The sequence below is a fragment of the Corvus brachyrhynchos genome, unplaced genomic scaffold (assembly GCF_000691975.1).
Source record: "Corvus brachyrhynchos isolate BGI_N302 unplaced genomic scaffold, ASM69197v1 scaffold17, whole genome shotgun sequence".
NCBI classification, from domain to species: Eukaryota; Metazoa; Chordata; class Aves; order Passeriformes; family Corvidae; genus Corvus; species Corvus brachyrhynchos.
The window spans coordinates 6,070,988-6,081,500 of NW_008240046.1; the positions used below are offsets into that span (position 1 = coordinate 6,070,988).

Below are 10,513 nucleotides of genomic sequence, written 5' to 3' on the forward strand. Positions count from 1 at the left end.
TAGGGAAAATGCATAGAAAAGTTCTCAGGTGCACACACATTTTTTCATGTGTATATGCCTTAATTAAAAAATATTACAGAAGGAAAAGAATAATTACCTAAAAATTTACCACAGGAAACAAAATATATTCTAGCAAAATATAAAAGGTCTAGTTCCCTAATGAGTTAATTGCCAAAGTCAAATAAAAAAAGTTCATAAGGTACTAAACTATGTACTGGAGCTTTCTATTTGTTTTATGCACCAGTGAAAGATACTAGGATGACAACCACAGGATTTAACTCCTCTGTTTTGTGAAAAAAAGTAAAAACATAATTTCCTATATATTAAATAATTTCTATTAGTTGGTCAGTACCATCAACTTATTTCTTATACTGTAAGACTTCATACCAATATTAGAAGTCAGTTATTATTGACTGAAATGACGTACTATTCTGGATATAGTGTATTCTGTTACTAAGACAGACTATATTATATTATACACACTTTTAAAATGTCCACAGCATTACTTCATCTAATTCTGGTCATCAAATATATTTGCTTCTAGGCTATGAATGCATAGAAATGAAAGCTGCTGAGAAGAATAGTAAATTATAATATGTTAATTCAAAAGCTGCTTCTGAAGGGACCTTTGCCAGTTTTAGACTTGGGTTATAACACCAAGCCTTGTTCTTCACCCTACACTAACTGCATTGACTTAAGAGGAGATAGTCACGATTTTTGCTATGTAAGTAGGATCAGAACAGGCCCTGTTTCCCAGAGGATTTCATACATTTTAATGATAGGTCGATACATGCCTTGGGGGCAGACTGAGTAGAGCTGATGTTAAAACACCTGCTTTTTTATCTGCTTTCTCACCAAAGAATGAAAATCTAGGACAGAGGATATGAAATATACAGATGGAATGCTAGACGTAAGGAAAGCAAATTTAACAGCTTCATATTTCCTAATTGCAAGACTTACTTGATCTTAATCCATTTCAGACTGTTCTTAGTTCAGAGATACAACCCAAGACTTACTTGTCAGTCATAACATTCACTAGCTTTGGGGGGTTTTTGTACTTCCTTAACTTAAACTAAATGGAAAGAACAGGCCTACAATGTCTTGTTGCATATCCTTTACAGACTGAATCGAGAAAACAGATTTAAATTGTCATGATTTTGACAGTGCTTTTGAGACATGTTTAGTTTCTTCCTATGCTTGCTAACTGTTTGGCTGTTTGATGCATATTGGAGTGTTTCAAATAGGAAAATAGACTTATATCTGGATACTGGATACATTACCCCACTCATTTCAGATGTGCTTCTGAAGTACTTAAGGAAGGTCAACTAGAAAATATTCTCACTAACAAAAAGAAAAAGGGAAAATTCCCCAAACCACTCAGCACTGTAAGCAATTTTTTTTACTTTTTTTTCCTGAAAAAAAAATGCTTTAATTGCTAGGATTACTACTGCTTTAAATGCTAGTATTACTGTCTTTTTCATGTTGTAGTTGAAGCAATTTAATGATATGTCAGCTTTTCTAAAGGTAACAAAGGGAAGACTTTAAAAAATTGATGGTAATAAGTTAGCACTTTTTAATTATGTAAAACACACACAAAATTACTTAACAGACTAAACCATTATGAAATCTAAGATACCTTGAACCAGTTTCCACAAAACATATTTGGAGTTCTGCATTGATACATATTTCATGTGTAGAAGAAATGAACATGGTTTTCCTTAGTTAAACAGTAATATTTTGTATGCTGTTCAGAAAGATTTGCGGCTATTTATAAATTAAATTTCACCTGAAAATAAGAATCAGGTTTGCATATAAACAAAATGGATAAATATTCCATTCCACTGACAGTGGTCTAAAGTTATAACAAGAATATCTTTTGTGCTTATAAAATGACTGCTGAAAACTACCTACATTTTACATGTTCAAGGTAGTGTGTTCCTCAAAAGTCTGCCTTGAGAAAATCAGAAAATGTTTCCTCATGGACACTTTGAATATGTTTTAAAGATGGAAATCTAAATGACATATTTATTTCTCTGCAACAAACAGTCACTAGGTAGATTAGTTTGTTAGGTAGGTATGCTAAGATGTATGTCTAATGTCCACAATTACATTAGTACTTGAGAATGTGGTCTTAGTTTTAGTCTCCTTAATTTAAAAAGTGTCTCTTTAATTAAAAAAGCACTCACCTACAAAGGTAAGCAGGATCACCAGCAAAAGGATAAGGGCACAGATGCATGGAATCAGTATCAGGAGCAGCAGTCGAAGGAACTTGGCAGAAGCCAATTTCTGAGAGCAACCATCCCCCATATTATCCTCATCTGTTCCTAAGACCTGAAAAACAAAAAAGCAGTTTTATCTTTCTGGTGTCCATCAGTAACTCCTATGTTTTCAACAGCAGTCCTCCCTCCTTATTACACAGCTACATGATTTAAATACATGCTGTAAATGGCTTATAGATTCTTAACGACAAGTTGTGTGTAAATTTTCTTTCTGGTGGACAGTCTAGCACAATCCATATAATTTAGTTAACCTTACCCAATATCCACAGACTTGCAGCTTCATTGAAATTTCTAAACATTTCTGATGAACTCAAGTTGGATAGGCATTTCATTTTTAAAAAGTGTAAAATACATAATAAACTTAAGGAATAAGGCTAAACACAAATTACCTTATAATTAAAATAATGCATTACTAATTATTCAAGAGCTTCATGTTCTTGTTTCTTTTATTAAGGAATCAAGGCACCATTATAATCTTTGTTTTGGGTGACAATAGAAGACATGCACAAAAATGCTGTCTGGTTTTTTTAAGTACTATATAAAATTATAACTTAACAGTATTCTGTAGAGTTTGCAAATCACACCTTCTGTTCTATGAGTGGAATACAAAAGAACAGAGAAAAACTATTTTCTGAATTCAATTGAGCTGCACAAACTACAAATATCCAAAGCCTTTCAAATGCCTAAACATGTATTTTATATTTTTTAAACCTAACTCCATCAAGACTATGATCTTATATACTGGAGAAATGTCATACTTTTTAAACAGAAACAAAAACAAAATTCCAAATTAATATTTAATAGTAAGATTGAAACTGTTATGAAGCTCCTTTATTTGAAAATGACTAATAAATAAAATTTTCCATGTGATAAGGTGAAACTGGATGATAGGTCTATTAATTCCAGACAGTGTCTTCCCAAAGGATGACTAATAGTTTATCCTCTTTGTCAGGAAGATCAATCACGTCTAAGTTGGTTGTGTCAGAACACAGGAGTAAATGCATCCATTACCCTGACAGCCTCTCCCCAAAGAACCTCGAGAGACTGAAGTCTACAACATAAATAATATTAGTCTTGTAAATGCCAGTCTCTGTGGCTTATCCCTCTGGCTGGCTCTGCTGAACATGCCTTTCTGTAAAGAGCGGATCATCAGACTGACTGGCACAAACAGAAGCTGAACTATTGTCAGAGACTGAAATATTATATTTTATGACTTAAACATTTTCTTAAAAGACTTTTAAAACTGTATTACAAAAGCTGCAGAGAAGACTACCACACCCTGAATGGGGCCCTGAGGCCTGACACCGCTCGCTGATGAAGATAAGATAAAGTAACAACTCAGGGCTGGGGACATTCACGGAGCACAGGCTTAACACCTCCAAGGTGGAGACCACAGCCCCAGGGCTATCAGCTGCCAGGCTCGAACAGACCCCCTGAACCAAGGGGTGGAGGGAGGAGAGGCTTTGGGTATCTGGGAAAAGCCTCTGGTCAGAGGGGCAGTGACTGCCCATCCTCCACTGTGCAGAGGAGCCCAGCTGAGGGGTCCTCACTGGGGAGGAGGGAAGCTTATCCACAGCAGAAGGGGCTCAAAGGGGTCCCCAGACGCTGCACCAGAGCACCAGAGATGATGCAAAAGACCCTCAGTGTTGCAAGGGACAGTGTCAAGCTGGCCCCTGCAAGAAAGACACATGGGCATTTCCACCTGGCCCACAGCATGTATTAATCCACGGGATTCTGCACTCTTGGGCATGTGGCGGCGTGGTGTGGCAGCGGGGTGTGGCAGCGTGGTGCGGCAGCGGGGTGTGGCAGTGTTTGGCAACGAGATTTTGGTGGGCGCATTGGATGGGTGATGTGCTTCCACCTAACCCCTGTCACCTCTCCCTGTCCCCCCACCCCCCACACACTTCTTTTTTCCATTTCTTTCTCTCTTTCTTTTCTCTTCTCTTCTCTTTGCCTCTCTCCTATTAAACAAAATACAGCAATTTTTTGGCAACAACATATAACCTCTTTTGGTTTTAATCTTGTTTCTGGGAATATTTTGAACCTTCTAAGTTCTTTCTGGTTTGTGCTCAGAGACTTAGCTTGCTTTGCTTTTCTGGGTCTAAACCAGACTGTAACAACTATTTCTTAAGGAATTGCTGCAAAGAGACTGGACTTATACCATCCCAAAACCTCACTGCCCGTTTACTGCCTTGAATGAGAAGCCTGTAGGCATAAATAGGATTTGCAGAATAATTTTCCATCATTCTGCAATGTTTCTTGCTCCAGCATGGCACAAAGACTATGTGGAAGGAAATTTTCCTAGCTGATAATAGAATTATCAACTATTCCTGATACACCTGGTTACTGGACACTGCAGACCCTCTACAGACAGCAGAAATGAAGAAAGCTGCATTTGTGAAGTTGTATGTATCTCTTCCGACACTGCTAAGCATCATGTCATCTGACCGCTTTGAGACTCATCCTGTGCAGTGTCCTGTTCGACTTCTTTTCCTACTTCCACTGTTCAAAGTAAAGACATTAATACTGAAAATGCATATGGTACTGGTATAGAGTGAGCTGCTAGCAGTATCTCACTTGATAATCCTCCTCCTATTCCAGTGATTCAGTCTCAACACAGTCCTACTACCAGGTTTATCTAGCAAGCAGGATGGTAAACTTAAAGATGTTGGATTTATCTGAAAATCCGAAACAGCAGCTCAGGATGAGAATAAAGATTGGTAGCTCTGTCTGTTGAAACAGCCTGAGTGAGATGACAAGGTCTGTAATCTTATCCTCATTTTGAACAAGGGAAATATAAATAATATTGGAGAGAGTTAATTAATTGTCAGAAGTTTTTCTTAATCAACAGCTTATTCAGAAGTTGTAAATGTTTCAAACCAAGATTTCACGATAGCTTAATTACTGTCCTTATCCACAAGTGACATCTAAAACATTCAGGCACAGACAAAGTTAAGGATTTAGGTGAATATTAGGAACCTTAATGCATGTGACATTTAGACAATACCTGTTTGACTTCCTGCAGTCCACAGTTGTCTACATTTTCATATTAAAGTCTTCAGTGTCTGCCTGACATTTTGCCTGTGGTAATGCTGGAATACAGCAGCTTTAGCTGCTGTACTCATGGCAGGCTTCCCTGAATTCCACAACCTTGGTTTGCACAGCCTGTGTTAGGCCCCCTTGTGAGTTCTGAGCACAGGTAACGGAGGAATGACACAACTCTGCTATGAACACAGATCTCCCAAAACACTGCCATAACTACTTCTGAAAGCACAGACAACGGTGCAGTAGATGAAGCACTCCCACAGGAAACAGGGTAATTGAGTTCAATACCCTCTTTGGCCTGAAGAGGTTAAAAATTAGATCTACAACTCAGTAGACTTCCACAACCACATGAGCACAGACTCCTCTTGGATCAGAGCAAGCCATCCCTTGAAATAACGATATTCTGTTAAAAAGAACCCAGTTCTTCTGGGCCAGACAGTAAGGAGCAGGACCATCACTACACAGCCCAGTGATCAGGGCACTTGGGAGCTGATTCTTAGTTTCTTCAAGACAAACAAACTTTAGATACAGCTCATTTTCCTAAAGAAATTACTCCCAACCAAGATGCACTTCTTGCAAGTCCCAAGAAGAAGTGTCCAACTCTACCCAGTGTAATATAAAGTAAATTCTGACCCATGACTCCACAGAGAGTTTGTCTTAGGAGTAAAAACTTACCAAGAAAATTTTATTCTCAAATAATTGAAAAAACATTCAGAAATAGTATTCATCACCACTTTTTGGTTCTTTTTGTGAGGAGGGAGTGACATTGAATATTCTGGAGGTACATGAGTTCTTAATAATCTCAAGCACAAGTGTTTAACTGAGAGCAGTTACCACCACTGTTGTACATATGCCTTAGAGTTAACCTAGCAGAAACATTAAATGTGTGCCAATTAAAGCAGTGAGCTTCTGGTGATCCTCTGTTTCTGTGAGAAATGTTTTCTAAAGTCTACTGGCATTGTGAATACTACTCACTTTACATAAATACTCAATACTAAATGAGAACATCAAACATTTTCTTTCTTCTCCGTTCCTGAAAACAATAAATCTCAACCTTCGCATTGACAACTCGCTGACACAGATTTTAAAATGGGCTGTTGTATCCAAATTTGCTTTCAGTGGCTGGTCCAGAAAATAATGTTATTTTGTTAAAGACATGCTTCTCTAAGCACCATGATTTGCTTGTTCAAAGTAAATATTTATAGGCAACTAAACAGCATGTTGTATTTTTCCTTTCTACAGGAAAAGACCTCATGAAGAGCACTACACCTGTTTAAATCATCATCAGTGACCATGCAAGCATAAGCTTAATTTTTCCAGTTTTCCAATTCTACCATTTTCCATCACTTAAACATCTACATGAGTTTTTTTCTGTCAATTTCTGTGATGAATATGAACTAAAACTAGAGACAGGGCTACTGGTTCCTATATCAACAATGAGAATTTAATAAAGTGTCCTATAGATAAACACGAATGTATTACATCTACTGTTTATGTATTCCCTGATAGTGTTTCTTTTCCTCTTGCCACCAAATGTTGCAATACACAAAGAATACATGCACCAGCTTAAAGTGCTCTAGTATGACAATGGTATCTGCATAAACATCAGACATGCTCTGTTCTCTCAGTTCCATAAATAATGGAATAGAGGCACAAAAAATAGACTAAAGACATAAATAATGGAACCTGGAGATAAAAAAGGGCCTATGGAAGGAAACAGGGGTGCAAAATACTTACTCCTTGGCTCACTTCAAGCTTTTAGGTTAGTGGCCGAGATAAGAAACCAGTCTCCCTCAACTATCTGTGTAGTTAGGAGTTTCTCTGACTCATTCTCTAAGACTGTAAGACTGAGGTACCTGGTAGATACGTCTTTATCTCCCTTTACAAGGGAAGGACAAGAAGATTTAAAAGCGGAATCCTTGAGGGCCCACTGAAAGAAATCAACCCTGAATGCTAAAGATTTCTGCATAAAATTGATTTAGTCAAAAATCTATAGCACTGGACCAAAGCATATTCTCAATACTTGAAGAACACTGGTGAAAGTTCTCTTCCTACCACTCTTGTTAGAAAACTCAATTTAAGGAATATTTTTCTGAATTCAGTACTATGTGCACTACAGTTAGAAAATATGGGTGTTTGGTTTTTAAGGCAAGAAGTCACTTGCTTTTAATACAAACATGTTTTGTATTTAACAAGAATATAGTCAGAAGAGAGGATGCCTAAAAACATCAGATAATTTCTTCTGACAGCTACGAACTTCTTTCCCCAATGAAATTACATTAACCACTGCTTGTCTGAGTGGCATTCTTTCAGTAATGACTGTGATAAAGGAAATAGACTAAAAAGAAATTCTGCACTAATTTCAGTACAGGTTTTTGAAAAATTCTAGGCTTATCTAGGACTGCTGGATCAGACTGCTCAGTTTATTTTCTGGAACCACAGAGGCAAAAAAGTAAGATGGAAAAAAGTGTGTAGTCCCATCTGACTACAAAAAGACTAAAAATTCATTGGACCAAAATTCACAGCTTATTTTCTGGAAGACGTGGAAATAATCTGATCTCATGGCTGTCATTTCAATAACATGCCTGTCATATTAAAGCAGAGAAATGACAGATTACATTAAGATTTATGGGTGAAAAGCCTATGGTAGCATGCAATTTTCCTTTTAGATATTAAAAGTGTCTAAGTTCTTAGTCCGTAAAACAGCCTGAATCATGGTATAAGCACTCGACAAAAATATCTCCTGCTGTTGTCACCACAGAACTAACAGATGTTCTCCCGATAAAGAGGTATCATTAGGGCTAATTGCCTACTGTCAGTATCTTCTGTGCATGATGGGTCTCTACACAGAAATGTAGAAGACACCTCTTAGATCAGAAGCATTAATATATCTTGAGCAAGCCATACACCAAAGCATTATGTAGTATTTTTCCTGGAAAGAAGTGGAAAGAAGTACTACTATGAAATGCAGAAAGAATGTCATTAGCGAGGAGTAAACAGGTGACCTTGTAGAAGTCCTCATAATGCCATTGAGGAATCTGCTATCCAGCCAAGCTATAAACATGTAAGATTACAAAAACCATCTGCAGTTCTTCCCATATCCTTGATATTGTTCCTCTTCTAATGCTGAAGCAGCGCTCAGTTGTCAGCTCCTGTGATTTCATCCGCTCTTATGATGCTGGTCTTAAATCTCTATGTACTGGACTGACATGACCATACCAGCCATTATAGCTTTCCCTTTGCCATTAAAGGAAGATGGTTCCCACTTGTTATGGCTACAGAGCAAAAACTGAACATGTGAAGTGTCAAAGTTTAAGCACAAAACACCATATAAATATAAATTTAACCATACTCATTCTTACAGCCTTTTCAAATCAACTCATAATATTCAAATGCCTGGAAATGAGTAACAGAAGCTGAAAATGGTCTACATTTTTCATCAGTTCTGTCCTGTTTACGTGAATATTAGGAGTCAGCAATGCGCCTCCATTTGACTACTTTTTTGTCAAAAAAATATTACACCATACTTTAATAGTCATTGTAACACGTAGAAAGTATAAGATAAATCCTCCAAAGGTACAAAGTCACATGCTAAAAAACACAAACGGGCAAAAAGTTGCAAAATGTTTCATTTTCAGTGTTAGAGGAATTAGAGACCCAAACTGAAATGGACCCTGAAGAAAGAATGTTAAGGTGGCATAAGAAACTGGATACTAAGTAGCTTTTGTCTGCAAATACAAGCAGTACCCAAATTCTGGTGTACACAAATACAAGAACAGAAGTGTCAGAGTTATTCTAAATGGAAATAGTGCCATTTAGAGGAAAAAGACTTCTCATGCAGCAAAGCAGCAAAAAAACCCCAAACACCTTTTCATACAGCAAGGCAGGAAAAAACTCAAACAACCCTTTTCACACAGCAAATCGGCAAACATGAAAAGCATGTTATTATCATATAATTGTTATTTTCCAATTAAATGCACTATTTTCCTGGTAGTTCAAGTTCACTGTAATCTTGTAACTTCTCCCAAGGAATTCCACATCCTCAGAAAAATTACAAATTGCTGACATAATTCGTTAGAAGCTCATTTTGATCATCAGATCTCCTTTCCCTGCCATGAAATTAATCAATCTGAAATACACAGTAACCCAGTAAGGGAGATGTCATATAAAGCTGGTCATATCTTTCCAAAATAAGTATTTGGTTGGTGCTGGACACTTTTGATTGAAGCATAAACCTGAAACACATTTAATCTTCCTGATGTACATTTCACTTAAAATAAGTACAGTGTAACTGTGTCAGTGATGTTTCGTCTGTGTTGAAGAAGATGCAAGGTATAAAATAAGGTGATTTTTTGCTTTTCAGACTACCACTGAGACCCACTGTCCACTTCTGTTCAGGAGACTTTTCAAGCTGTTTTTAATCCGCTTTGAGAAACAGTGTTGCAAAAATCCAAATTGGGCATCACCAGAAGTCAGTCACCAATTCAAGTCACCAAGACTTAACAAATATTTGTGTGATACTCTTTCCTTCATTTCTGTGGCACAAATTTGGGGTTCTAGACTCCTGACAATCTCAGCAGTTTTGTGAGCCACTGAAACAATTTTGGAACTGAGAAATCGAGCAGATATGCAGGAGAAGCTCAGAAGGTGACATTCAGGTATGTCTCTCACCACATTCAGTGACAACACTGTTCTTACGCAGCTCCAGCTTCGGTTTGAGCAAGCCAGTGGAAAGTTTGCTGAGACCAAGTCCAGACGCACACCTACGGTGTTCCACTTACCTGCGTGTGGGAGACCCTTCGCTGCCACCTGCCAAGCCGGACCTCCTTTGGCGTGTGCCTGCTGTGCTGTCCAGTGGGACCGCAGATACCTCCTGCACAAGCCACCCTCACTCTGCATTTCTAGCTGAGGTACAAGCAGCTATCAGGGCCACCAATACACACTTCCAAATCTGCTTTTATCTGGGATGACAGATGAATGCTGTGCTGCTGGTGGTGTTGCCAGCGCCCAAGTTATTGTCTTTACAGTGGATGCGCAATTGAGAGAGCCTGCTTCTGGTGCAACTTCTCTTTCATAATTCATTCTTCCCTTTCTGAAGGCTTTGAGGGAGGTAGAAACAAGTCGGCCATTCAGACATAGGCACTGCAGCCAGGCAATTTGGAGTACTGAGTTTATTCTCATTTCATCTA

The 10,513-nt window shown here is 37.9% G+C and overlaps 1 protein-coding gene across 4 annotated transcripts in view; it reads right to left on the minus strand.

Annotated features, from left to right (window-relative positions):
- Positions 1–10,513, minus strand: part of CORIN (corin, serine peptidase) — a 125,317-nt gene that overhangs the window by 103,893 nt on the left and 10,911 nt on the right. For all 4 annotated transcript variants that reach the window (XM_017744346.1, XM_017744344.1, XM_017744343.1 and 1 more), the window contains exon 2: positions 2,187–2,331. In XM_017744346.1, coding sequence (XP_017599835.1) covers positions 2,187–2,331 — 145 coding nt within the window. The remainder of the gene's footprint in view (positions 1–2,186; positions 2,332–10,513) is intronic.